Source organism: Channa argus, chromosome 21 (assembly GCF_033026475.1).
Source record: "Channa argus isolate prfri chromosome 21, Channa argus male v1.0, whole genome shotgun sequence".
In the NCBI taxonomy this organism is placed as follows: Eukaryota; Metazoa; Chordata; class Actinopteri; order Anabantiformes; family Channidae; genus Channa; species Channa argus.
The window spans coordinates 6835762-6863734 of record NC_090217.1 but is presented as its reverse complement, the minus strand read 5'-3'; the positions used below and the strand labels follow the sequence as shown (position 1 = coordinate 6863734).

At 40.9% G+C, this 27973-nt stretch overlaps 1 protein-coding gene across 6 annotated transcripts; it reads right to left on the bottom strand.

The window, feature by feature from the left end:
- Positions 1–129: 129 nt before the first annotated feature.
- bltp3b (bridge-like lipid transfer protein family member 3B) lies at positions 130–27973 on the bottom strand. 6 transcript variants are annotated; one of them, XM_067489788.1, is made up of 25 exons: positions 27563–27968; positions 19455–19617; positions 17454–17492; positions 16013–16104; positions 15304–15493; positions 15057–15197; positions 13929–14096; positions 13062–13242; positions 12838–12921; positions 12493–12654; positions 12202–12348; positions 11897–12012; positions 11640–11781; positions 11049–11242; positions 10205–10951; positions 9392–10062; positions 8334–8417; positions 7567–7715; positions 7122–7279; positions 6735–6885; positions 6150–6191; positions 3428–3687; positions 2970–3075; positions 2645–2802; positions 130–1762 (listed from the first exon to the last, which is right to left on the bottom strand). In XM_067489788.1, the coding sequence occupies exons 1-25, from the start codon at positions 27604–27606 to the stop codon at positions 1634–1636; spliced, it is 4518 nt and encodes a 1505-aa protein (XP_067345889.1). In that variant the 5' UTR covers positions 27607–27968; the 3' UTR covers positions 130–1633. The 6 variants fall into 6 exon arrangements, with proteins under 6 accessions (XP_067345889.1, XP_067345890.1, XP_067345891.1 ...); XM_067489789.1 differs by lacking the exon at positions 6150–6191 and having other exon boundaries at positions 27563–27965; XM_067489790.1 differs by lacking the exon at positions 8334–8417 and having other exon boundaries at positions 27563–27964.

Genomic DNA, 27973 nt, shown 5'->3' with positions numbered 1-27973 from the left:
TTTCAGGGATATTTATTTTGGTTAAAATGCCATTGTGAAGCATTTTGCTTCATGGCATTGGTTGAATTGGTTAAACTTTGATGCCCAGCATTACACAGGAGCCTGACAGAGTAGATAAAAAAAAGAAACTTTTAAATTGGACACTTTTTTATTTTCATCAGATTCAGCAGCTTTAACAGACAAAATACAACTTTTTCTGTCCATTTCCTCCTCCACGGGCTTTTTCAGAGTGTTGGGAAGAGATTTGTGACGAATGGCAGAAAAACAGATGAAAAAACATTCTTCTATTCCTCACATACAATCGTGTTAACATTTTCCCCCACTGACAGTTAAAGTCCTAAAACCACATCGTTGCAGAGGGTTAGTTGTGTTTCATTTCATGTACAGGGACCAGAACAACCCATTTCAAAAGGCAGAAACTGAAACGAAGTGGGCTGCTCTGACTGTTCCACATGTAGACTGATGGATGTACTGAATCTGTTACTGTTATTTGTCAAAGCAAACTCTTAAGGCCTAAAACTGTCCTGTTATTATTATTTGTGCTGTGGCAAAGCATGTGCTGTTAGAAAAGTCAGTTATTTTTAACATCTGCTCAGGAATTTCTCCTGCATGGAACAGCAGGAGAATGTGACGTACGTAAATTACTTTTCTAAACCCCTCTCTCTACGTGTTGGCTCAACTCGTCCCACACTTCTGGTTGTTGTATTTACAGTGCTTCAGGTTTAAAGGTGCTGGACATGTTAAGTAGCTATTTACACATAGAAAAATAGGATGGGGGTGGGGGTGGGATAAAGATAAGTGTGGGGTATTTTGCTGACAAAGCAATGGAGCTGACAGATATAAATGCATCCTCAACTTGTTATGAAATGCTTGTTCTGGCCGAGACAAACGCACACACGTCAACACACACTCAACTGAGACACTAGATAACCATTCAAAGTTCTGTAGAAAATATGTGTGTTCACATTCTTATAGAATTTACACTTTACACTCTCTGAGGATGAGAAATAGCATGATTTGTCTCATCTCTTCAGAATAGGAAAGCACTAAATTACAAGTTTCAGTCCAGTGCAAAATAACTTGTTTTTTTTGTTTGTTTTTTTGTTTTTTTTTTTACACATTCCTCTGAAGATATGACATTCAGTGTTCCTTCATATCTACAGCTTTCAATAAGCACTAAAACTAATTTATGTTTAACTTGCACAACAGAAGCACTGTGGGAAGGGTTTTCTCTGGGCACCACTCATTTCTTTCTTTAACACACACACACACACACACACACACACACACACACACACACACACACAAACAATGTAATTTCTCCCTTTTGAACTCTCTCCAAATGTGTTGAACCGCCACAGACATAAAGTGTGTGTAAAAGAGTGTCATTTTGAGTCTTCACACAGACTCTGCATTGCTTTAATAAGGAATTATTTTGAAGTCTAAAGTCACATGGTGGCTCACTCCATAAATAAGCGAATAAAGGGAGCCATTGTAGAAAGAAATCCCTCTTTTATCTTTTACTTGCTGATGTTGCCCTGCACTATTCTGCTGCTGCCCATCAGTGTCGGTCCTTATAACAGCAGACCAGTGAGCGCTGAATGACTGGCAAGGTATGAGGAGGCAGTCCGGTCTAGCTGGTGCTGATTTTGAGATTCTTCATGCGGTGAAGCAGGGAGTCCTTCTCCATCTGCGCCTCAGCTAGTGCCATCTTGGCTCGCGACAGCTCCACCTTCAAGCACTCGTTCTCTTCCATCAGCATCTGGAAATTAAAAAAAGTTTATTAATAAATAATTTATGATTGAAGAAACTTGTTTATTCTACATGAAATGTATTTTAAAAAACTAACAATCTTAAGTGTATGTATCTAATATTTTATCATTTGTTTCTCCACTGTGGGATTTTATTTTTTTTTTTAATTTTGTAAGTTTTAAGAATAGAGTGTCTCATATGTGGTAGAGATTTGTAAAGCTCTTTGAGATACAGTACATTTGTTATTTTAAGCCATATAAATAAAACAGTCTTGAATTCAGCACACTTAACTCAGGAACGTGGACTAGTGTGCTGAATCCTCAAAAGCAAAAAGTACAGTGCATGAATAAATGAATAACGTCATTCAAGTGCTGTCCTGCTCATGTCCACAATGTTCCCTTTAGCCTCATTGGCTTAAACTTGACCACACTACAACTATACTGTAAATGCAGCAGGTTTTTCTAAACGGAAATGAGAAACTTCCTGTTGTGTGATTCAGATTTGAGGATTGTAAGTCTTAAGCAGCTTTTCGTAACACTCACTGTCAATGTTTCTGCTGAAAATGTAAGACTTGTAATTTGCATAAATATCACTCCCACTGTAAACGAATCTAAGCCAAACAAGGAATTGGCATAGCGCGGCCAAACCAAAAATTGGCACTGCACCTTTTAAATTGCCCCTAGAACCATTGTTCATAAAAGTCTTTGTTGTGCAGAAGTTTATTTATGTGACATGAAAAAAAAGACAAGCAGCAGCAAAGGTTTGTGGGGCTACGTGCGTTTCATTTTAACCTTCGCCTTCAAGCTTGTCTGCAGGTGTCGAACATGGCATTTTGTGCCTATATTCCACTCTGCCCATATACTCCCACAGTATGTTCTGTTGGGTGTCTTACCTTTTCCTGGGCAGATGGAGGAGGGCTGGTGGGTGGGGCAGGGGTCTGCGTAGCTTTGGATACACTGCAGATGCTGCCAACAGGCTCAGCTACTGGAGTCAGCAAGTTGTCTCTCAACACATCCTCCTTCCTGGGTTTGGCTTCGGCTGCTCCGTTCACTGAGAGGAGGAAGAAACAACAGGGAACAACAAGGGAATGTGAAGGGGTGGATGTACAGAGCGTGGACTTAAAAGTATTTAATAGGACATGTTATATAACTGCTGCTGCTGAATCAGTAGTTTTCGTGGAGGTGGAAATATCTGGCAAATAAGAATGTGTGTGCTACCTCCTATAGAGAAGGAGCCATCATCCCTTCTATGAATGACAAGACTGTCCACATTTAGGGTGATCGGTGAGGGCTCGCAAGAGGAGTTGTCACGGGGTCCGTCATCCTGAAAGCCGCAAAGTACATGTGTGCATGAGTATAAGGGTGTGAAGTAGGGACTTGGAGAGAAACTATCCACATCCAAGTTTCCACTGCATATCTGTACTCCCATAACAAAACCCCAGGAAGGAGGCCTTTCTATGTCATAAAACATTCAGGTCAAATCTGAAACCAATTTGGCTACAATTCAAAATATTTACCTGGTTACAGGAGCTGCTGCACTGTATGGCAATGAGTTATAACACTGCAACACAACTGAAAAGTAATGTTGCAGGTAGACAGCAGTTTAACAATAACCTGCATGGAAAAAATGCAGGAAGAGAAATAACACCACTAACCCCGGCTGCTCAAATTCTCACCTTTAAATTGATGTGTGTGTCACTGATGCTGATCTCCATGGGCAGCACCTGTGGAGCAGTGTCGTCCTCCAGAAAGTGGGCCAGGTTACGCAATGTCGACATCAGGAAGCTTGCATGGTATCCGTGGAGACGCAGCTGCAGGAAGCCATTGTGCTCGGCCAGCGGGGAGTGGACGGCTGCGCGGGGCCCGCTCTCCAGGCGAGCCAGCACCTTCGGGTTGTGGAGGCTCCTTACGAATTCAGAGCTGTCCTCACCACCAGCTGTGAAGTAAAACACAGAGGCTACTGTTAGCATTAGCTTTAGTGTTGTGTCTATGGAGTTGACACTTACACCTGACATTAAAATACACCCAAATTGTAAAAGGAAAATCACAATTTTCATACTTTGAATAACACAGCATCTTCTTTTGTTGTGTCCAAACTGTTACACTTTGCAAATGTTTTTCAAGTTGGTATCTTGTCTTCTTATCTTTTGTTTTTAGAGCTACACTAATCAGTCCCTTCAGGATTTCCCAGATGATTTTGTGCTTGCTGTGGTGTAAAATGCCAAATGATTTTGCAAGAGTTTTTGTAAAGAAAAATGACTTTTTATGAGGTTTTAGACTGCAAAATTGCACAAAAATCATCAAAGGACTGTCTGAATTCATTGTTGTGATCACAACATAGCAAATTCCTGAAAGGACTAACTAATACCTAGTGTGTTAAGTCAGTAAGCTTACCTAATGTGTAATGTTGGCTTATTGCAGATATACTGTAACGGACAACCAGAAAGTACCAAGAAATGTCAGTTCAGAATTGGCAAAAATTGGATTTGTTGCTATGTTAAAAAAATCTGCTGGATTATTTTGTATTTTGTTGTTCTATCCTAAGTAAACCCTGCTGCAATTTCACACAGAAATATGTCACATTACAGAAGCTATCAAAGATGCTTTTGCTGCTATTTTACTGTGACTTTAAAGTGTATGGCTAGCTGCCCACGCAGATGCCTTAAATTTATCAAAATACATCTATAGGCTGCCATCAGAACGTACTGAGTCAATTTATTAGTTTGCTCTTTAAAAAAATAAAATAAATTAAAAAAAAAAGGGTGCATGTTAAGTCAAAGTGTAAATGAGGGGGTTGAAGAAAAAGCCTGGAAAAAGGAGTGGGATACGGAGAAAAAGTAAAGTGGAAAACAGAGAAGCAGGAAAGAATTAGGAAACAGGTGGGCTAAAGCAGACTTTGTACAATCCCACGGGTTGTTCAGTGCAGTCGTGTTTAATTATTTCAGTGGACTGGGGATTAGAGGGTTTGTTCAAAACTCCCACCAGGTTTTCACATATCTTTTCCCCCTTCCTTTCATAAGTTAGACAAAAGCTAAAAAAAATGGGAAAGACAACTATATAAAGCGTTTCACCCCAAGTTAACTTAAGCAGACTCAGTACCACAAAATATAGTGACACGATTCCTGTTGACTGAGAAAAGATGTAGAGGGGGTGAAAAAGAGAACATTTCAACAAGTTGATCAAAGTTGAGGTTGAGGGATCTTAAGCAAAAGGGGGAGGTAATTAAAAACCCTCCTGTTACACAGCCTTTGCTAGTTTACACACAAATTCACTAATTCAGCTGGCAAGCACACACTTACAGGCGAGAAACAGGATCATAGGCAAAAGAAACACTTGGCCATTAAAAGAAAATCTTCTCATTAGGACACTGTGAAGTGCGTCATATGCCTTTAATGTGCTCTCTGAAGCAAAGTCAGGAGAGGGTTAATACCACAGCCACACACACTCTGTCTGCAATACAAACTGTCACATTTTCTCATAATAATGGACATATTCTCTCTAAACCTTGGTCGGCTGGGGCCGAGAGGAATGTAGCAAAAAAAGGGGGGAATAAAAAAGAAGAAATGAGAATGGGTGAAGAAAGAGAAAGAGAAAGAAAGGGCAGCAGCCACCAGCCAAGGACTGAGCGACTGTGATAAGACAGAAAGGAGAGAGAAACGATGGCCTTGAGAGGGAGAGAGACGAAGAGAAGGAAAGGTGGGAGGGAGGGGTTTAAGTTACAAGAGGATTAGTAAGAAGATGGAGGAGGAGCTGGAAGGAAGACTGAGGAAAGGTGTAGAAATAAGAAGGAAAGACAGAAGCAAGGGAGCAATTGTTCATGTAAGATAGGAAGAGGTGGAGGAGAGGTGGCGATGGGGTAAAGCTGGCGTTTCTCTCATTGCCTGAATCACTGGAGTGAAACTGCCAAGTCTGCTGCAGTGGAGAGACGAGGAAGGGGGCGAGAAAAGAGGGGCAGATGGAGAGAGGGTGAATTAGACAGAGATGATAACAAGAAAATTGGGGTTAAAATAGTTTGCACAAATACCTGCAGATAGTTTGAATCTGGCTAACACACACACACACACACACACACACACTTAAAGGCTGTGGGCTTAATGCTGCAAATAATGGTGCCACTCACTCCATTACTGTCCAATGTACCCACTCCTAAGTGGAACACACACACACACACTTCATGCGATCACTTGCATTGCAACACATCAAATCTTTGTGCATCTGCAGTGCATGCCATCAAGCAAAAGTCTAGAGATGAGATTTGACACAATATCAAATGGGAGGACACACACACACTATCGCATCTATACACAGACACACGTGAGCACTAACAGGTGTAAAGAGGCACGCTGAGGCAAGCATGCATGTTAAGGTACAGATGGTGAATTAACACACAGCAGTTACCTTGGCTGCTTTGAGCAGGTATTGGTACTGAACACACCATACCTGTGGGGAGTTATGGCAAGGTAAATAAAAAGGAGGTGTGGGGGTGGTGGCAGTGTTAGTGTGTATGCCTGTACAAAAGGAATCATTCCGGTTATCGTACAATCTGAAATATTATTATTATTATTATTATTATTATTAATATTATTAGGGATCAAGTTTGCAAATCTTGACTAATGCTCACTTGGCTTTGATCTCAGGATTAACTTTGAACCTGATAAACAAAGAGAACTTCGACACTGAAGTTTATTTTGCTTTGTCTGTTTTATGTCTTCAACAAGCTCACAATTTAGAACAGCAGCAACTGTTTTGTCTAATTGTAAGTTAAATATATTTCCTTAGTGTAAGGAAATGTAATTTCAGCAGTTTAAAGACTCTAAAACTTTTACCAAAGACTGTGTATGTGCAAAAGTATAACATTTCTGTGCACCATGATATTTATACATGATATGAAAACCATAAAACAAATATAGCTATATCAGAGGGCAAACAAATAAATAAGCTACATGGTCACATTGACAACTAAAACATGGATGTACTTCTTACCCAGGCTGCGGTTGCTGAGATACTGTCTGAGGCTGACGTTGCCCAGCTGGCTAGGTGTGACCTGACCCACCTCCAGAGCCACAGCTGCACTTTCACCAACCACTTCCATGCCCACACACACTGACTGCACTTTCAACACCAGCACTGATACCTGCAATGGGAGAAGGAACACAACATCAAGCGATTTTCTTTGTTAATAATTTACACACTTTTTCTGGCTACTTTTTGTAAGTAGACAGAAAGAAAATTTGGTTTGTGGTACAATAACAATTCATTCATGTCATCAAAATTATCCCCACCAGAAAAGTGTGTTAATTACAATGTACAGGATGTGTAATGAAATAATCTTTCTACATCTCTCCAGATAGTTTGTAATCAGCATCTTACTATATCTTTGGTGGGCTCATCGATGCTCTGGGAGGTGGCGCTGACAGTGTCGGGGGAGACCCCTTCCTCCTGTTCCTGACTAATCACGGCCTCAGTGGCTCTCTCTGCGGCACTTTGTTCACTGATGGCATCCTTGAAGCCTGAGATGGACACGTCATCTGCACATGATGACGTAAAATCAAGCATCACACAGAAACACATTTGATTTTTTTATGTACAGTCTGGATTTATTATTACTTGCTTTTCTTTATTACTACTCATTACTAGCAATCAGCACAGCGCTGCCACCTTCTGGTCAAAACAGATTGCTGCAGGTAGAGATACTGTATATGCTTTTGTTTCATTCACAATGTAAGTCTGAACTCACGATAAATACAAAAGAAAAAAAGAAAGAAATGTGTGTTTGTGTGCATGTGTGTTTGTGTATTGGGGGTGATTGCTCCACCTCTTTCCAGCAGGCTGTATGTGTCTCCCTCCTCCATCAAGTAGCTGTCAATGGAAATGTTGTCCAGTGACTGCAGGGATGGGCTCTTCTTCATGTTCTTATAGGAAACCGAGAAACTGGACTGTGAGCGGTCCCGCATCAAGCGACCGCTACAACATACACAAATTTGAAGTTATAGTAATTATTTTCACTTATGCTTCTTATTGTATCATTTAATTATTACATACATTTAGGAAACAGAGTGACCATACATTTACACAACCAAGAGTGAAAATAAAGACTGCTGCTTTTATTTCACAACATTAAGAATGTTGTTAATACTGAGAAAAGACCAATGCACTCTCAAAGAACTGACAGCGCTTACTCGACAAGTCATGAATTATATATTGTTTCATTCCTATGTGTAGTGTTGGTTAAGGTCACATAAAAGCCAATGAAGCCGCAGAAACGATCTAAAGAAAAACCCATAGGAACAAAATCGAAGTGTGTCCCAAAAGACTTAAAACACAAGGCTAAAACAAGAAAAAGACCTGCCGCAAACAAGGAGCTCCCCATTTCCTCTGTTACCACCATGAGTCAGGTAGACACCAAACACAGAAAAGGACTAATACAGACACATTACAGTGTGTCATGCATACATGCAACATGCATGCCCACAGGGGATTCACATACAGACACTTGCACTGATTAGTATTCATCCAGGAATCACAAGAACACACACACTCACACACTCATTAGTACAGCTAGTCACAGATCCAGAGCCTTACATGTTGGAAATGGAATAAAGGGAGGTGGATCTGCTGGAGTTTGAGGAGCTGAGGAGATCAGAAACCACAGACAAACTTTCTTTCCTTGGAAGAGAGAAAACAAACACACACGCACACCTTGCATGGGTCAAAGCAAAGTTCAAGAGGCAGAAAAGGAATTGAAGCTAAGAAATGATGAAAATAGGAAGAATGAAGAGGCTAAAGATGGGAAGCACACACAAAATGACATGGCAACCCGAGGGCAGCCGACATCCAAAATGTCAGTGACGCATGTGAAGTCTGAACACTTATGAAAGAGTTCAACACACAGCTCTTGTGTTTAGACACACAGACATTAAATTAGATAAAGAAATATTCCTTAATAACATCCGTCATACATAAGGAAGGGAACAGAGAAATCTGAAAAATGTTTAGTTATATAATCAGAAAGTCGTGATTGAAGATTAAAGAATTACTTAACAAAATGTGATCTTTCACAAGCTAAAATATACTGTTAATATTTTGTTTAAACAAACTGATTAAACATTTAGTGGCTAAAATTCCAAGCAGAGTTAAAACAATCAATCACTATTGTTTACTACACTCAAAAAGAAACTTTTTAAGATTAGTTTCAGCCATTTAAAGCACACTGCAGCTCAACTAATACTTGCGGGTTCTAGCTGCCAAAATAAGGTTTGAAAACTGTTTTAGATTTATGTAAATTGAACAGCTTGTTTGGATTCTTTTTTTATCCAACCTACAATTTGTTTTTAAATTGAAATTAGAGAAAAAATTATCTTGATTAAAACAGGAACAGGAGAAAATGTTGTAGGTCCCAAACCCAAACAGAATAACCCAAATGGATTAAAACCAATAAATACCATTAAACATTACAAACTTTTTTTTTTTTTTTTTTTAAATCAACACTGCACCATCATATTTCATAGTAGGGAATATGCACTCCACCTGATTATTATGCCACACGGAAACACAAAATGTGTTGCATTTGTTTTTACAAAAACCTGCCCAGGGCAGATTTTAGATAATTCATCAAGCCTTTTGTGTGACAAATGTAATACCTGGATAGTGACTGAGGCATCTTAGCAGCAGCAGCTTTGTCTTTGCTGATGAGTGGATCAGCCAGAACGTCACTTGCCTGGCATTTTGAGTCTAGTCCGAGTCCCATGTTATTACCCGGACCCAACCCATCCACCACCTCAACCCCATCATCTGAACTCCCCGTGTTCTTAGTCGAAGTCCTCTCCTCCTGGGAGGCTTTGTGATTAGAGTCGGGACGTTGAGTTGATGTAGAGGTGGGAATTAGGGGGGCAGGGCCCAGCGTGGCTCCGACCTCTGACCCTTCACCACATAACAGCTGGTCTACAGTGCATGACCCTTTTACTGCTCCACTGTGAAAACCTTCATTGCCTTTCTCAGCCCTCTCCACTGCTTCACCTGCTTCACTCCCAGGTTCCAAAGCTCCTTGGCTCTCTGAGGGTGAGAGCTCAGACGCTTGGGGAGATCCTGAACCTTCAGGCCGTGGGACAGGCTTCAAGACTAATGACACCTCTGCACTTTTCAGCAGGAGGCCCAGGCAGACGGTGAAGGGCTGGTGGTCTGTGGGATGCTGGGAGGGATCCTTGCATTCTTTTTTAGAGCCCATCTCATCCAGGTCCTGTTGTAGGGTCTGCTGCAGGGCTTTGATGCTGCGTTGCAGATGCATCAGGAACACATATTGCCGGTGACTCACCTGCATGCATACACACAGATGATGAAATGTGATACATTTATATTTACACATAGGAGATAAAACATAAAAGTGTCCATTTTGAGCTGGAGTTTCCCTTCATTCAATTTTTATTTCTGAACAAATATGAGGACAAAAAACATACCTGAGCACTTAAGTGCTTCTGCACATGCACCAAAACATGCACATCTGCATCTTTACTAGGTGAAGACAAACACGAGGAGGAAGGCAGACTGTCCAATGAAAGGGGTTTACGGAGTCCATTACTGGGTAGCAAAATTGCATCACTGTTGTGAGATAAAACTGGTGTACCATCAGTACTGTAATACTCTTTTAATAATTTTTTCCTTTGTAGGCGTGCAACAGTCTCTACAGAAGAGCTTCTGGACAATCCCAATCCTGCAGCTCCTCTCAGCTTCTGCTGGTGCTGGACAAGCTTTGCTGGTTGACATGCCCACATAGTGAGAGGGAAGGAGTCCACGAAGGGCTGTGGCCGCCCTTTCCCTCCACAGGTGCCTTCATAGTCCACCCAGAACTGGGCAAAGTGCAGCGCCCAAAAGTCAGTGGCGGCCGGCATCTTTAGGGCATCTGTGCCCATTGTTGGCACCACGAGCCCACGGTAGATGTCATGGAGCTTGGTGTCTTGTTCATGAGCATGACACTGGAAGACAGGATGGAGGAGAGGTAAGGAGGAGGAAGAGCGAGGGAATGAGGAGAAAGATGAAGAGAAGAAGGGCTCCTCTTCAAAGGCCTGCAGCATGGCCTCAAGGTGGGAGCGGGTGCAGTTTGCCGGGTGCCGCGTGTTAGTGGCCACCATTTCTGAAGTCTGTACAGAGATGGAGGAGGGCAGGTCAGGAGGGCAGGAGGCATCCCGATCAGTGGGAATCACCAGCTGATGAAAAGTAGAGACCAGGAAAGAGGCATTTACACCACAATATATATTCCACAATTAAGGTGAACGAAGGTCATGAGTCTGCAGTCCTCTTTACCTTAAGCATGAGGCCATCAAGCTTAATGTCAATATGCTCCTCAGGTTTCTGTGAGTCATTGAGCTTGTAGATCTCCATGAACTGTTCGAGACTTTGCCTGAGGTCAAGAGCAAATAAGTTGATCCATACCAGGCTGCGAGGATCCAGGACCAGCTGCAGGGCATTCAGCTGGGCATACAGGTTGGGACATGGAACTGCAGCAGCAAAGAAGTAAAGAAGAAGAAACGTAATGTTAAAATTTCTTCAGGCATATGGAGAGAAATGGAATGACAGGGAGTTAAGGAGAAGAAAGAACAATTTTTCCCTACTTTTTTTGTGGTGTGTGTAAATTAGCAAAAAAAAACAAAAAACAAAACTGTAAGCGCCCGTCTAATGTTTGTTAATGGTTTAAATTTGTGAGAAAAATCGTAACATGAATGAATTGGGTGATCACTCATGGAGAGTACTGGGTGTAATTCAGAAAATGGGTCACTGCTAAAACAGTGAGCTCAGTGTGGGAAACAGTTACATAAATTTCATAACTTTTTTTTATTTATCAGAAATTCTGCTTCTAAAACGAGATGCTACATTTTTTAATGTACAATGTCTTACTGGGGTAGTCTTTTCCATCTGGAAAGTAGTACTCTGTAAACTCGACATGGATGGCTGGCATCTCTGGGGGAAGATACAGAGACTTCTTATTACAGGAGATCATGGTTTTGGGACTGGAGCGACGCTGATCTGCTGTTGACACCTGCAACATAGTAAATAAGAAACTATCACTATCACTCAAAATTATTAGAGGAGATGTTTCATTCAACTTTGCAACTTCATATGTGAAGTTTAATTCAGTGTGTGTTTGTACTGACCTGGTAGATACTGAAGTCAGCCATCCTGAGAACAAATGAGCTGGACATGAGCTGGGTCTTGGGGCTTTGAGTTGGAGGAGGAGTGAAGGAGCTGCTGGAGGAGGTGTTTATCTTACCTAAAGAGAAAGGGCGAAAGCAAGAGAGATAGAGAGAGATGGAAGGGAAGACAGAAGGAAATAAAAATGAAAAAAGTACAACATAGAAGGAGACAAACAGAGCGACCACTCAGTTCTCTGAAGGGAAACTGGTTTCTTGAAAAAGGTGTGTATCACCGCACCAGGCTGTGCGCACACACACCGTGGTACCTGGCTCTATGCACCAGCAGCACTGGGCTGGAGGCTTCATGTGTGGGCTCCACTCTAGGAGACCTCCATCTGCCTCCCTAAGCCCTACTCCTCCTCCTGTTCTCTCCTGATTTCCTAGAGGCCCATACACATCGTCCCTAAGGGACACTAGAGGACAGAAAACCCACACGGATGACATAAAAAGTATGGTGCTCTGTTCGAGCTAGAACAACAACAACAAAAAAAAATACACCCAGAGAAAGTTGAGTTATACCTAATCATGTTTACTATATGTCCACATGCTTTGTTTACCATGCTGGGGAGAGCCGCGTGCTGGAGCCGGGCCTTGCTGATCTCGAACTGCACACTTCAGCATTTCCACGTTGGACTTGAACTCATCGAGCAGGTTCCGAGCCCAGCCCTCCCTGGTCTTGGTGGCTTCGCTGTAGTGCATCCAGTGAAAACAACTGTCACCTGGAGGAGTTGAACGGGAGGAAGATGAGTACAGATAGTTTGACATTGATGGGAGGGATTACTGATAGAAGTCAGGGTATAGGGTATAATCAGACTAAGATACCAAAACCACACATAAATAATCTTAATTTCCTGGAAGTCAGTAAGATAAGTCAGATATAAAAGTCAGATATAAAAAACTACCTGCTCTGTGGAAAGGGTAATAGTCCAGAGTGATAGTACTGAAGGAAAGCTGCATGGCTCCACCCATTACCTTCTTATCGATAGCTGCACAGACAGAGATGAAAGACATTTGGGTGTTCTTATATTTTTTTGCTTTAATAAAGGCTTTTTGTATACTGTGTCCATCTGCATGTGAATAAATGTAAACTGTATGAACAGCATATGCAAATCTGTGTATATGCTACCTTTGTCTTTAGCGTGGATATCATCACAGATGTGCAGGTCGAGGTGTGTGATCTGGAGGTGGTGGGACGTCTCACATACATCATAGGCGCTGAACAGTTTGGCCATGGTTGCAGTCTGGTCAGCGGCTGTGGACACCTGCTGAGTACGCACCTGCTGGGTTGAGGGGGCTGCTGACGACACCTGGTGAACACAAATGCACAGTGATATGTTTTTTTTTTGGGAGCTGACCTGTTGGTGCTGTTGACAATCACAGTGGTAATCTTAAATATCTTGCTGTGTTTAGTCTTTTTGTGTTAAATTTTGTTTCTCTTTGCTGGCCCACAGAGAGCCAAGAGCCTGTCCAACAAGCTGCCAGATTCAATCAACAGGTGATTCGTGTAGTACTCAGTATTTCCAACAGATGGCGTCTCTGACCAACTTACAGAAAACACTGCTGTACAGTAAAGTCATCTGGGATGTGCTTAGTTGTGAGTTGGAGAAGGCAATGAATGTATGCATTTGTAAAAATGGCAAGAAAACAGGACACAGACTGAAAGACTGTGACAGCAACAGGGAGAGACAGATAATGTGGGTTGATGGATAGACATCAGGGGAGGGACACCGAGATGGACAGACATGATTTCCTTGGACACAAGAACAAACTATCAGGCCAATGACGTTTCGCCAAAGGCTGTAAGTAGGGCACAAACGCTTCAACAGAGAAAGGGAGTGGGCCATGAACAAAGCGAGAAAAGAGGACGGAGGATTTACACAAAGTGAGAAAAAATTCAGAGAATGTGAAATTTGTTGCCTGTACAACATGTGGATAAAGCTGCTGCATTTGTGGACATCTGTGTGAGTTAGTCTTTAAAGCTCTAGTGGTGTACCTGGTCTTCCGTGGCCATGCTTTTCCTCTGCTGTGCAGACTTCTCCATGGCCTCACTGAGGGACTTGGCATACTGCACCATGGCTTTGAGCTGGGAGTCAGTCAGCACCCAGAGCAGGTCGTCCAGGATCAGGATCAGCTTAGAGGCCACCACATTACAGTCTTTAATCTGTGTCAGGCAGAACGGTTGGTGTAAGCAATATATTATGCAGATAGAGGTAACTTGAGAGATCCCAATAATGTAACATGAAAGTGATAATTCTCTTATTGTGTGAGGTCTTTGTTTATAACAGGAATGGAACTTCATTAAATAACTACAATCCAACACTGGAAGCAGGCATTGATTATCAGGTAAAACAAACGACATTCTATAATCTAATTCATAACAGCATTGACAGCAGGACAATACATTTTGGTCCAAAAGCAAATGCTTTCTCCAGTACTTTCTTTAAGCCTAAAGACACAGAGTAATTAGAGTCACAGACAAAACACAAAAGCCCTTTGTGGAGTTCATACTGCATGATACTTAACGGTTAAATAGACATAATAGAAATTTTTGCATGAATAAAGACTAGCTAGCTGGTTAAGGAGACACCACTGCTGACCTGCAGTCTGTGAGGTCACAAAAACATTCTTGTTTCCAGTGAACATGAGGATGTTGCTTAGAGCGGTTTTTGGTTTTGTTTTGGCCCAGTCCAAACAATCTCATAACATGAATGCCTTAGTGCAGGGGTCACCAACCTTTTTGAAACTGAGAGCTACTTCTCAGGTTCCGATTAATGTGGAGGGCTGCCAGTGTGATACGCACTTTTGAAATAACAAATGTGAACAATTTACTGTTAATTATTTGTTATTATTAATAATTAATTAAATTAATGATATTTATCTATGTGAAGACACAGATCATGTTAATGATTTCTCACAATAACTATCAAATGTATTGAAAAAAAAAAGAATAGCAACAAAAAAAATTAGATGCAGCTCATTAGTAAGTGGTGCTATGGTGAGCTATTTTTAGAACAGGCCCGTGGGCTACTCACGTGGTCCTTGCAGGCTAACTGGTGCCCACGGGCACCATGTTGGTAACCCCTGCCTTAGTGTATTCAAAGGAAGTGTGTTTGTGTCTGACCCGTCTCTTGAGAGTGACTCGTATCTTGGACTGGTTGGTGATGAGGCGGATGGGAGCGCTCAACATTTCATGCTCTGCACTCTGGATTGCGTCAGCCTCGATACGGATCATCTGCCAGCTTATCTCCTTAAATGTCAGGATCTGGAGCAAAAGGTAAATTAGAAATGTGGGAGACACAACACTAGATCTGACCATTTGGACAACACGGGTAGCTAGAAGTCTTTACTTAAATAAAGAACAAACAGACCTCTCCTTTTTGAGGGTCCTGGATGCGAGTAAATCGCAGGTCACTGATGCTCCAGCTGGTGTTGACGCTGTAGACCTGCAGCTGGGAGACCTCAAATGAGGCGTTGAAGGCCTTGGCACTGATCCTAATCACTATGGAGTTGATAGACAGGGACATCCCCTCCACCACCTTTTCAGCAAAGCCATATTCACTGGACGAGACACAGGTGAACATAGGTGGAGAGAATAAGGTAAACAAGATGATTACACGTACCAACAAATTTTCTTTTCAACAGTAGTTCCATGATGACACACATCAGTGGCTGTCATGGTGCTTTAGGATGATATCTAATATCTATATAGGTATCACAGCAGCATATAGTCAATAATAATACATACTAAATACTAGATAATCATTTTAAAAGATAGCTGCACTAAGACTATAAGAAATAAAAGAAAAGGGCAACACATTACAAAATAGAGAATTTGCACTTTTGTTTCTGTTCTGTAAATAAAAATTAATATGCATGAGAATGTGTCTGTGCATAATGATATGTTATGTTTATCCTTTCTCTTTATTTTGGACAATGCATTATTGTGATGCACATATAAAACACTTCCATTCACGAGAAAAATGAAAGATTGTGAAGAATTTGTTCTCATGTTAGTCAGAGTTTGAACTTTTTCAGATTTTTTGGAAGCAAAACAAAATAAAGATGGCCAAATCACACCTTTGTCCTGATGCTGTTGCTATGGGAGATGGGCCATTGGGGGGACGGGGTTCATCACAGGTACTCATCTCCATCACCACTTTATCCAGGGTCTGAAACAGTAAGTGAGTCATGAGCATAAATACAAATACAATAACGATACCTTCACAAAAGTTGTTTTTACTCATGGAGCCCGTTTGTTTTGATACATTTTTTGCCATAGCTCTTCTCTTAGAATCCATGAGCTACTCAATTGGTTTTTATTAGCCTCTTTAGCATTGTTTGGTCTTAATGCCCATCATCTATTTTGCACATCAAATTTAACATAACCCATTCAAAGAAAGCTATTTTGTAAGCTACAGGTTCACTGTAGGTTTTATACTACTGTGACAGAATGAATTGAACAAAGGATGGAAATGTGAACGCTGCCTGTGAACGTTCACTTACTAGAGGTATAAATATATCTGAGGCTTGTGGACCACACACATATACCACACAGCATCTAGTGGAGACAGGTGTAAGAGATGGAGTCTATGTTCATTCTGCTGTTGCTGGTTTCCAGCAGTGTGTGTTGGAAATTACACCTAACTTGGGACTGAAACCAGCTTGGCGGTCTGTCAACCTGACATCTGTGCCCTGTTCAGTGAAATGGTTGCCATGAGAGAGAAGCTGACGGTAGCAACGTAGACACGTAGCACACTTGAGAAAAACCTCAGCGCCATTTAAACAGAAAATGTCCACCATTGAAGACAACCTCCAATCTTACAAAAGTCAAGTTGAGGGAGCTCTGGAAGACAAACCAGGCTCAGGATGACCATCTGAAGTCACTTCAAGACTTGGCAGCCACAAGTACATCAAAGGTGGCCTTCTCCACTGCTTTGGGAAGCCCAGTGGGACCGCGTGAACAAGACACACTGCTGAAATATGAAAGAATCCTCTGCAACATCAGCAACAGCTACAACCCTGCTACTAGCATCGTCACTGCCATGGTCCAGGGGGTGTAATACTTCAGCTACATCATGTACAACAACAACTCTGGACACCCCCACTCAGTGGTGTTACTGATGATGAACAGCCAGAAGGTGATGTCTTCCTGGAACACAGTGGGTGACGATAGCCCTGATAAGGTGACCAATACCACTGTGGTGCAGCTGGAGGCTGGAGACGTCTATGTAAAGATCTACGCAAACTGGGTGGTCTACGATGACGGCCTTTACTACAATACCTTCAGCGGTTTCCTGCTCATCACCATGTGATAAACTGACGTTTAACATAAGATGGACAATAAGTAAATTAAAGTAGGACTAAAGGTGGTTAATTTGTCCAATTATATTGTAAATCACATAAATTTTCTTTTTTACTGGTACCTATCTGTAAACAGAAGATTTAATGACAATAAATAAAACAAAGAAAATACATCAATAGCCTTTTTCTATTTATTTGAGATACAGGTGTAACTTACCAAAGAAATAGGGTGAGTCTTCAACTTTGTCCATGGTATCTGTTAAAGAAACAACAATGGCTCAGCTTTTCAACGTCCCAGCGCTCTGATTCCTGTGGCACTCAGCCTTTAGCGTCTCAAAAAAATATGTTACAAATAAATGGGACACAGAAATCAAATTAAATGCAACTGAACGGCACAGAATTAAATTAAGTCAAAAGTGACGCTAGGGTAGCTCAGAGATGAAAGAGAAAAAAGGAAAATCAATAAATCTGGACTGACTGCCAGTTTGTTCTATTCAGCTCCAAAGCTTCATTAATCCTAAACATGCAGCCTCTTGATTAAAGTATGTGTCAAATTATACAGCAAAAGAGATTAAATGCTTATGTTCACTTGCGGAGAAACTCATTCTGTGGGACGTCATAAAGTCCGTGATTTGCATCAAATCGAATCAGACATATTTAATTTGCCTTGCCTGTGTTGTAGAAATGCTACCATGTACCAGTAGAGGGTCATATCAGAGCAGAATCATTTATGGCTGCTCACATCAGTGTACATTTATAAGTGTGTGTACAACTGGGAAAGCATCACCTAGTGGTAGAGGATTCGTTCTGCAAACTTTATTCAACTAAGATCAATGTAGCAAATAAAGTAACTTTTTTACTATTAGTGTGTCACAGTCTTTTAATATGAATAGGTGAGAGTGTAACATCTCTGTGAGATCACTGGTCTCCATTTATCATTTTTAACTAACATTGAAAAACACGATGGGTTTGAGCCAGATGGTACTACATGTATCAAGTCAGTGGCACCACTGTTCATTGTAAAATTGCTGCACAATTACTGCACCGATGTGGTTATTATAATTGCACCACTGTATTAGTATTACACAGACTGTCAAATAAGTTGAGTAAATACAACATAATGTTTCTCAGATTAGAAATTAGCCATTGATTAGTAATTCGGGGTAAGGGGAATTCAAACAAATGTATCACGTAAACACTGAGATGTTATGTTTGGAGGGGAAAAATCACAAAGGTAAGAACAGAAAGATGATGTGGTGAGGTGGAAAAGGAAATTACGAGGTGGAAAGTGGACCTTGGTCTGAATAGAAGTTTAGTCATGAACTAAATTACGCAGCTCCATTCACTGTTTCCAGGGTGTGTCAGCTCTTAAACACGGCACCTGATAACACCCACTGTCAGCATCAGACTGCTCCAGTACAGCATGTCTACAGTGCATATACTCATTGGAAGAATACAACATAGGTGTTAATAGGTGGGCGTGTTTCTACCTATAGTTCGGTGTGTATTGATTTAAGTGTCAAACTGTTTACGTCATTTAGGCCTGAAATACAACCATATATATCATTTTTGCATTGAAATTTAGATATGATTTACTGTAGCAATGTAACTTATCTCTGTACTTTGGTTTAACAATACCAATAAGGCAAGTGAAAAGATAGAAGGCCATAAAAATGCTGGTCCTCACTGTTTTCTGTTAAGACAATTAACAGGGTACCTGTCTGTTAAATATAAGGTTATAAGCAGCAATCCATTAGCTCAGCTTAGCATGAACAGGGGCAAGCAACTAGCCCGGCTTTGTCTGAAGGAGAGAAAATAGTTTACACACATTACAAATGGAGTAGAAGTTGTAAAAACGACTATTTGTAATTTTATGGAGGTCTATGTGCCGGACTGTCTCCAGGAAGTTATTCTGCCTGCCCAGGAAATAGTCTGGGATATAACCTTCCATTAAACAGTGTATTGATTCTGCACTTTAGCCTTTGTGCAGGTAAAATAAATTAGAAATAATGTTTTCATTAATGATTAAAAAAATCACTCTCTCACTAATTTTCTGTAAACAAGCTACTTCTTGGGTTGTTTTTTTTTTGCTGAGCTAAGCAAACTAACTGCAGGCTTTGGCTTTGGCTTTGGTTTATTATACAAGCGTGGCCAGTGGTATCAATCCTCTCACCTAACCTGAGGGAATATTATTTTTCAACTCATGGTCGGCCCTCACCCTGATTGCAGCCTTGTTGCATTCTACACGGTTGATGGCCAGCCAGGTGGGCAGGTCCAGCAGGCTTTGGAGAACTTCCTCATCCAGCTCCAGGTTGGTGAGTTGGCCCTCCCCTTTCAGCGTACTCAGGTTGATCTTGTCTGGCGACAGGTTTTTAGCAAACCTATGTGACACAGATGAGAAGGGCAGCTTTGAGCCTGGGAATATTTTAGAAACAGATAAACAAAAAAAAAAAAAAAACTAATGTTTTGGGGCTTTTGGTATATTTATTGGATGAAAACAGAAGGATTCGTTTCCAAAGCAATGGACATGTTTTCAGAAGTTTAAAAAAGTAGTTATTGGCCAGAATGTTTTCCAATAGATATATTCGAACATGCCCAAACAATTAATCCAACAATGAATTATGCTTTGAAAACAAAACTGTGCCTTTTTAAAAACAGTACAGTAAAATAAAAGACCAAATTTGGGGTTATGTGGTGCAGTTGAAATCAAAGCATGAAACATTAAACCAGCAACAAGAATGGAAACAAATACTTTATCAAAGTTAAAGGAAAGTTTTTTTGTCCAGAGTTACCACTTAATCTGATTATGAGATTAGGGGGGAAACACCAACGCATAGATAGTTTGAGTTTTAATAATTAAGCTACAATATAGAGTATTTAAAGTCAGAAAGAACAAACAGAAAAGGCCAGACACTAGGAGATGAGGTAACTATGATGGACACTATATTTTATGTTGGCGCACAGAGTAATTACTGTTTGTGAGATTTATGCTGGAGAGAATATGTGTGTTCACAGCAAGATAAAATATGTGACCTAAGTGTCACGTATGTGAAAACACTGTATCTTCATCGGGTCTGCGAATGTTGTAGTGAGTCTATGCGTTTAGACTATTAGGTCTTTAAATGACCTAAACATTTTAATCGTGAATCACTGTCCACAACCTACAGTAAGTGTTATCTTCACTCATCCACAGCTTGATTATTAGCTGTGCATTTCCTTGGACTAGTCTAAAGCAATCAAGGCTGTAATGTCTAGACAAAAAGGTAAGAGCTTAACTGATTTACTTCCCTACTGAGAAACCATCTCACTACTTTCCCAATATTCAAACATCTTTCTGCTTCTAGCAAAAATCTCCTCTAGTTGACAGTAACTGGACGGCTTTTCAGATGATCTGAAGTCATCTGTTTGCTCTGTCTAAGGACATGGTATTCTGACTTATTGGTTTGTTGGTATACAGATTACAGTACCTGAACTAAGTGTACCTGCAGGACTGACACCAGTGCTGTCAAATGTGAAATCTGTTCACCTTACTGTGAGGAAATCACTGAAATACTTTATGAATAGTAACATAGGATCACAGCCCACAGATTCATAATATTATTAGCATTGACAAAAAATGCTACGTGGCTGTAAATGGTCTGCACTTATATGGCGCTTTTCTACCTATTGGCACTCAAGAAGCTTTACACTGCTTCTTATTCACCCATTCGCACTCACAGTCACACATACACTCATTCACTGATGGGGGAGCTCAATGCTCAGCGGCGGCAAACTAAGTTAGGGTTCAATGTCTTGCTCAAGGACGTGTCGACATATGACCGGAGGAGGTGGGGATTGAACCCCATTGAACCCCCGATTTCTGAAATCCATTACTGAAATAAAGCCACAGGTGCAGCAGGTTCACTGGCTTTATCTGCTTTCAAAAAGTATTGATGTACAATTACTGAGCCACTCAGTAACTAAATAGCCTTAAATAGACGCAAGAGTTTGTGGGCCGATTGTCTCACGGAAGACTTAATATAAGGAGCAGTGTTACAGTACAGTAGTCCTATGAGCAAAGCATTGTGATTATGCTTCCCACATTTTCAAAGATTCAGTCTGCCAAATTTCCACATCTTTCCACTCAACACCTTCTCCTTGCAGTGTTAGATTCACCTTTATTTCAACACCTCTATGAATAATTTAGCAGTAGCAGTTGATGAACATGAGAAATTTGGCACAGTGGAACAGGACAACAACACACTCACACAAACAAAACACGGTTATTATTATTATGTAGATACGTGCTTGCAAGGGCAAACACAAACTCAGTGACATAAACAGTATGAATATGAGGTAGATGTTGTTGCTGTATGTCCTCAGTCTCGTGACCAGTGAAATATTAATTCCTGTGGCTTATCAAATGTCAGCTAGCTAGCCAGCTAGCTTCACTCACTCCTTATCTGGCTTTTTGCCCTCTTCTGGGCCTCTCTAAACTCGTAACGAATAAAAACACCAAGTTAATCAGCCGTTTAATACCAACGCTATTATTGCAAATACAATAAGTTACACAGATGGTTCCTGCGTTACTGAGAGCAGCAGCAAGAGGCAGAGGGTATTATGTTCACAAGCCTTTATGTCTCTCTTTTATGTCCCCTCTCTAGACTTCAGCTATTATTCCAGTCAACAGAGCCAAGTTCCACAGACCAAATTCAGGAAAGATATTAAGACTAGCAGTTGGCAAGAATGAGGTCCGTCTGCCTGACTAAGACTAAATGAAACACTCAACACCATGGACACTGTAAAAAGGGTTTAAGTGTTTTAAGGGTTTTATAGAGCCCTACTCAAACTACCTCATTTTATCAGGTCTATGTTTGTCCCTGTGCAATATTTGTACAACCTGAGATCCACCAGCCAGCTTCATTTAAAAAGGTCCCAACTTGGAGTATGAAAGCTGGTAGAAAACATTTATCATATTTTGCTCCTTGTTCATTAAACATTTTGCAGACCCAATTTAAAATTAAACTTTTTCCATCTCCCTTTTTTTTTTGGTCCTTTTGGCTTATCCTGTGAGTTCAGGTCACCACAGCGGATCGTTTGTCCGCATGTTGATATGGCACGAATGCTGTGCCTGACGCAACCCTCCCTAATTTCTACCGGGCTTCGGACCAACACTGCACGGCTTTTTTCAACAGAAATCAACTGCAATTTACACCACACCCTGCTTCTGTTTTTACTGATTGCTTTTACTTTATTCTGTTTTGTCTTTTTTGCTTTATTTTATTGTCCTGTATTTTTGTTGTAATAGTTATGTGATCAACATTTCTGTTTTAAACTTGCAGCCTTCTTGGCCAGGTCACCATTGAAAAAGAAATTATATTATCTCATTTCTATTTTCCTCATTTGTATCTCATTTCTCTATTATCTGTTTTTATACCTGGTTAAATAAACGTTAAAAAAATTACTCACAGTAAAATAGTTTGTTGCTCAAACTACTGTTTTATTACTTGGTAAAGAGCATTTTTCTGTGTTACATTTATAATTTGGCCAAACCCAGCTTGACAATGACGACTACAGTAGGCTGATCTTGCATATTTTACCTTAACAACCTAATACTGCTGAGCAGACGTCAGCCTTCCACATTTATGTCTGTGAATGGAAACTCCGAGACATTCTGCTTTTTCCTGGCTTCGGTCATTCAATTTTGTGGCGCACGCCAATGACATCAGTGCCAGAAAGAAAGGAGACTGTGGTGAGAGGTCAGCGTGACTCAGGCAAACAACCAGGTTTTTTTGGCAACTACGACGGTGACAATGTATTGATGAGGGGGAAAAAAAGGAAGAATAGGAGAAGGCATGCTCAGGGCACCTCTATGGGATTGGGAAATGTGGTTTTTCAGAGAAAAACAGGATCTTGGATGTTACGCCCTTCTTTCCTGCCAATGTTTTCCTGCCAAATGAAGAATTTGACATTTAAATGGGCCCCTACATACAGTACATCACTAGCCCATTCAGTGTCAGCAGCAGAATGATGAGTCTGGTGTAAAGCCTGAAAACTATTCAATATTTTTGAAACTATATAACTGCACCAAGGGCTGCCAAATAAAAAAAAGTAACTACGCGTCTTGGGAAGGGGTCGAGCACCCACATGCCACCAGAACGTCTTCACTTCACCTTGGCATTGACGGTGCAAGTCCCTGGAAATCCGCTGCAAAGATAAACCATCATTCTTTATCTAACAAGTACAAAATCTCCCACAGGTGTTCAACTGGGTTAACATTTAGTGACTGCCAAGGTCATAGCAGTTGGTTAAAAACTGATCTGAATGCTTAACCGTCCTATGCAGTGCACCTGTAAAAAAGCATATAAGTATGTTTTTCCACTTGTTTATGTACGATTTTAGGATAATTTGTCCCCTGTTTGTACATTAATTTTCAGTTGAAAAGCCAACAGTGAGAAAAACTAAAGAACATAGACATGCTTGTGTACTAATTGTACTAATCGACCTGCTGCAATTGAATAAAGTCTCTTATATTTTATATGAACCAAATTGTTGAGATTTGACAATATATATTCATTGGTCTGTCGGAAATAATACTGTATGTTGTTTATTACTATTATTGCATCCATGTTAAGAGGACAAGAGAAACACGTTATTAGGAGACTTACTGCCTACAGTGTGGGTAAATGGAAGCCTTAAAACAACCTTACCAAAAATAAAAAGTGCCTACGTATGTGAACCGCAATATTGTCAGATGGTGTTAACCTCCATCATTATTCATCTAGGCTCAATTATATTGTCTTGAAGAACCAGCTTGATTAAAGATGGATAACAATATTTGAGAGCCAGAAATTACATTCTGATCTGACTGTCTGTGTTTACATGTGTTTGTGTTTTAATACAGTGTCCTGGAATATATTTCTTTGTATTGTTTGATGCTGTAAGGCTTTAAAAACAATTTGACCAAGAGTCACAAAAGCTATTACCCTTAGAAGTTAGGGTTAACTTTCGTTAATGAGTAAGCCTGCATGACTACAGAGCAAAATAAAGTTGGGATAAAAAAAAAAAAAACAATCTAGGTGATGGGCAATTTTTACTTTTTAATAGACCAATGGTTACACACAAAAACTGATCATGACAGTAATCTTCAGTCATATCAGCAATATTGTGATATAGAGGAATACTGGTAGAATTGACAGCAGATATGCTTAAAAAAAAAAAAAAAAAGCACAAACGTGTTTGCCAAATTCATGAAAAAGTATATTCTCTTGTTGTCTCAATTGTTCTGGCTTTTTGAATATGCACTGCTCTGATATCACAGCTCTTTGCAAAGTTTGTCAAAAATATTTTCTGCAGTTCTAATAAAAAGTCTGCGTCACCTCAGTCTCAGCATCAAGAGATCACTTGAATGACTTTCTAGCCCACATACACAAAATCCTGCAATACACCTCCACAGATGTCAGCATGTACTAATTTCAAATAAACGCAGTCAACCTGCCAAAGTGAAGTCAGTTTGTATTGGAAGCAAGAGACTCAGTGTCCTGGAATATTTATGAACTTGTGAAGATAGTGAAAAGGTTAGTGTGAAGGAGAAAACACTCCAGGGCCCGAGTTACACTGCAGCAGAGGATGTTCAGGCCTTGGAGGGACCCTGACAAAATGTCTCTCCGTTTTTTAACACACACACACACACTAGACAAGTAGTTCACAGCTGCACATGGATGAGACACCCACAGCAAGGCACTAATTCATGACTCATACAGTAATAGCTTTCCCACTAGGAGTGAGCAATAACACTGGGAAGAGTGGAGTTCATCACTGTGGTTGTACCATCTCATAGCTACTGCAGGTTGGAAAGAGTCAGGCCTAAAATGTCTTAAGATGACAAACAACAGCACTCTCCAATAAACCTGCAGTGATGAAAATGAACAGACTTGCAATAGTTGCACATATAGAATATATTAAATATTTGCAGCATTGAATAAATCAGTTTAAGTCTCATATAATGCCTCAAATAACCTTACAATAGACCTCACAAACAAGCGAGACGACAAGCCTAAACCAAGGACAAATTTACATTTAGAAAGCAGGAACCGGGGAAATTATAGCATTTTCACTATGCAAAAAAAAAAAAAAAAACACAGTTCCTGATTGTCCTCATTGGTTCATATCGAAAAATGAGGTAAATCACTGCAAGCAATCTGGGCAAAGGTCTGTAAAATACATATTTCAACATTACCGCATGTCAAAACAAGGGAACAAAGTAGAGATAACGCAATATTTACAGCTATCAAAGACAAACTAATAAAATGAGATTTAAAATAAAAAGGAACAAAACAAGTGCAAAAAAAACTATCATGCAGTAACATATTTTAATTGGAAAAAAGTATTTACGCTCCTGTGTCAGAATATTGCCAAGCCCCTGTTCCTTAGATGAACCTTTCACCATGCACATTGTGTTAGCTTTGAGAGAAGCAAGTAAATAATATCTGACCAATCATGTCTCTGTGTGCGTGAGTGCTTGTTTTAACAAGATTTTGCTCTGTCTGGTTCTGGACCAGAGTCTTATCAATGAACCCACTGCAAACAAACCACTCTTGTGATCAACACTGACGTCCTTGGCAGAACTTGGGGATGAAGGGTGAACTGTCATGTTGACACCACCAACATAGGCTGTGGTCAGGTAAGCACACCTACCCGTTAAGCACAGTGTGTATGAATAACTTGGGATACCAGTACAGACTTGAAAGACGGGTCAAAGATGCTGATAAAGCACCACGAGGCAGCAATATGCAAGACAAACTGAACATGCATATATTACAGTCTATTGTAGCAGCACTCCCACAATGAAGTACACAAGGTGATGCTGCTTCTGACACTGCCACTTTTCCTGTGACAGGAAAAGGAGAGGATTTGGTAATGAGACATCACTACACCAAACGGCACCTGACTGGATGACTGTCAGACAGCTTGGCTTCAGGATGAAGCAGATCAAATGACAAACCCAAAGAAAAATGGCATATCACTACTCTTCTGTTTCTAATTTCCTGTCAATGCTGATGCTAATCGTGCACAGTCATGTGTAGAAACACTTCTGTATTTCCCCACACATATAGCACACACAACCTGGACTTCTAGGACAATGAAGGGCACAACACCCATAGGTTGTGTAACGCAAATGATGCAAATCGTGGCTATGGTTTTGTGTAAGAGTATAAAGAACAAACCATATATCATAAAGCCATTAACCCATGGAGGACACATTAGCCACAATTTAGTTACCAAAAGAGATTTGTCAACAAGCACCAATCACCTTTGTTCTTTTTCTTTATGTGAGCACAGACTGGTCCATGTGAACACTGATGTGAATAATAAGTAATTTGTGTAACCTACAATAATCTAAACAGTTCATGTCACATCTGTTTGAGATTAATACAGTACTACTGTCATTGTAGACAATTCAAGGTGTAAACTTGGTCCGTTATTAGAAACTGTGTTGGAGGATGCTGCATGTTGCAAGCTCTCCCCTGGACCAAAACAAGGAAGCATTATAAGTCCATTGAGAGACAATGAGTATCTGGCTGACAGATCTGAATACTACCTATAACAGCAGGACATTCATACACATAAAAATAAATGGAGCCCTGCACACCAAGGAGCAGTGCCATTAAACAGATCTTGAATCAATAGCATGTGTCTTTATGATCAATAGTGACAGTCTGCTACCAATTATGCTGTCGGAAAGAAGCTTTGCAAAAGATTTGTATATCTAAATAATGGTGGGTAGCGTGTTCAGGGTTCGCATGAACTATGCAAGATCTCTATGTAAGTGGGGTTTAACCCCGTGTAAACAAACCCGCACCCCGTGTAAGCCAGCGCACTCAGTTCCTAAACGCTAATGCAAATTAAGCTCTGGGTTTCGCCGTGTAAAATGATTTATAACACGGAATTTTGCATATGAACTACTGCTGTTTGGGGAAACGCTGAGATTGTTTTTTAGTAAATCCTTCTCAATGACTCGACTGGTTCAACCGGCTATTGCAAGCGTAGAGGGATTAGCCGTCGGCTAGCTAACCCCCATGATAGCAGGCTGAGAAGCCACGTCTCATGTCAGACAGGGTAACAGCAACTGAAAACGCAACTGGCAGTCGATCAGACAACATGGATACGTGCTGACATACAACGCTACGAGAATGTTTAGCGTTTAACGTGTACTTCCACGTCCCACACCAAAACAACACTTGGATTTCGCTTGTAGTGTTTCGTGACAACGTTAGCTAGCTAACAACGACAGCCGAATCGTCCATTTCCCCCGTCTACTAACGTTAAAAACCGCTTAGCACTGACCTGGAGAGATGCTTCAGGACCTGCTTCTTGATGAGCCCAGCCATGGCCGCACAAACCCGATATCCGAGGCGCCGCCGGGTGTCTGAGCCGTCTGGCTAGCGTAGCCGCTAGCTTTCCCACTGGAGCTCTGAACGCGGCTCAAATTGTCACCCCGGAGACGCTCTTCATTTTAACTGTGTTCCCGCTGCGTTCTCTGCGGGCGGACACAAGGCATTTCGGAGGTCCAACTGACAGCCGACCTCGGAGACACAGTACGCGGCGCTAGGCCATTCCTCTCAGACACACGGATAAACCTCCGAAGCCGTGTAGCTCTATGCGATCTCGTACACAGAGCACCTGGACAGAGCGTCGGACAACCAGCGCCTGTTGTCACGGCGTCCGGGAGGGGCGTCATGCTGCGTTTAGGGTCTG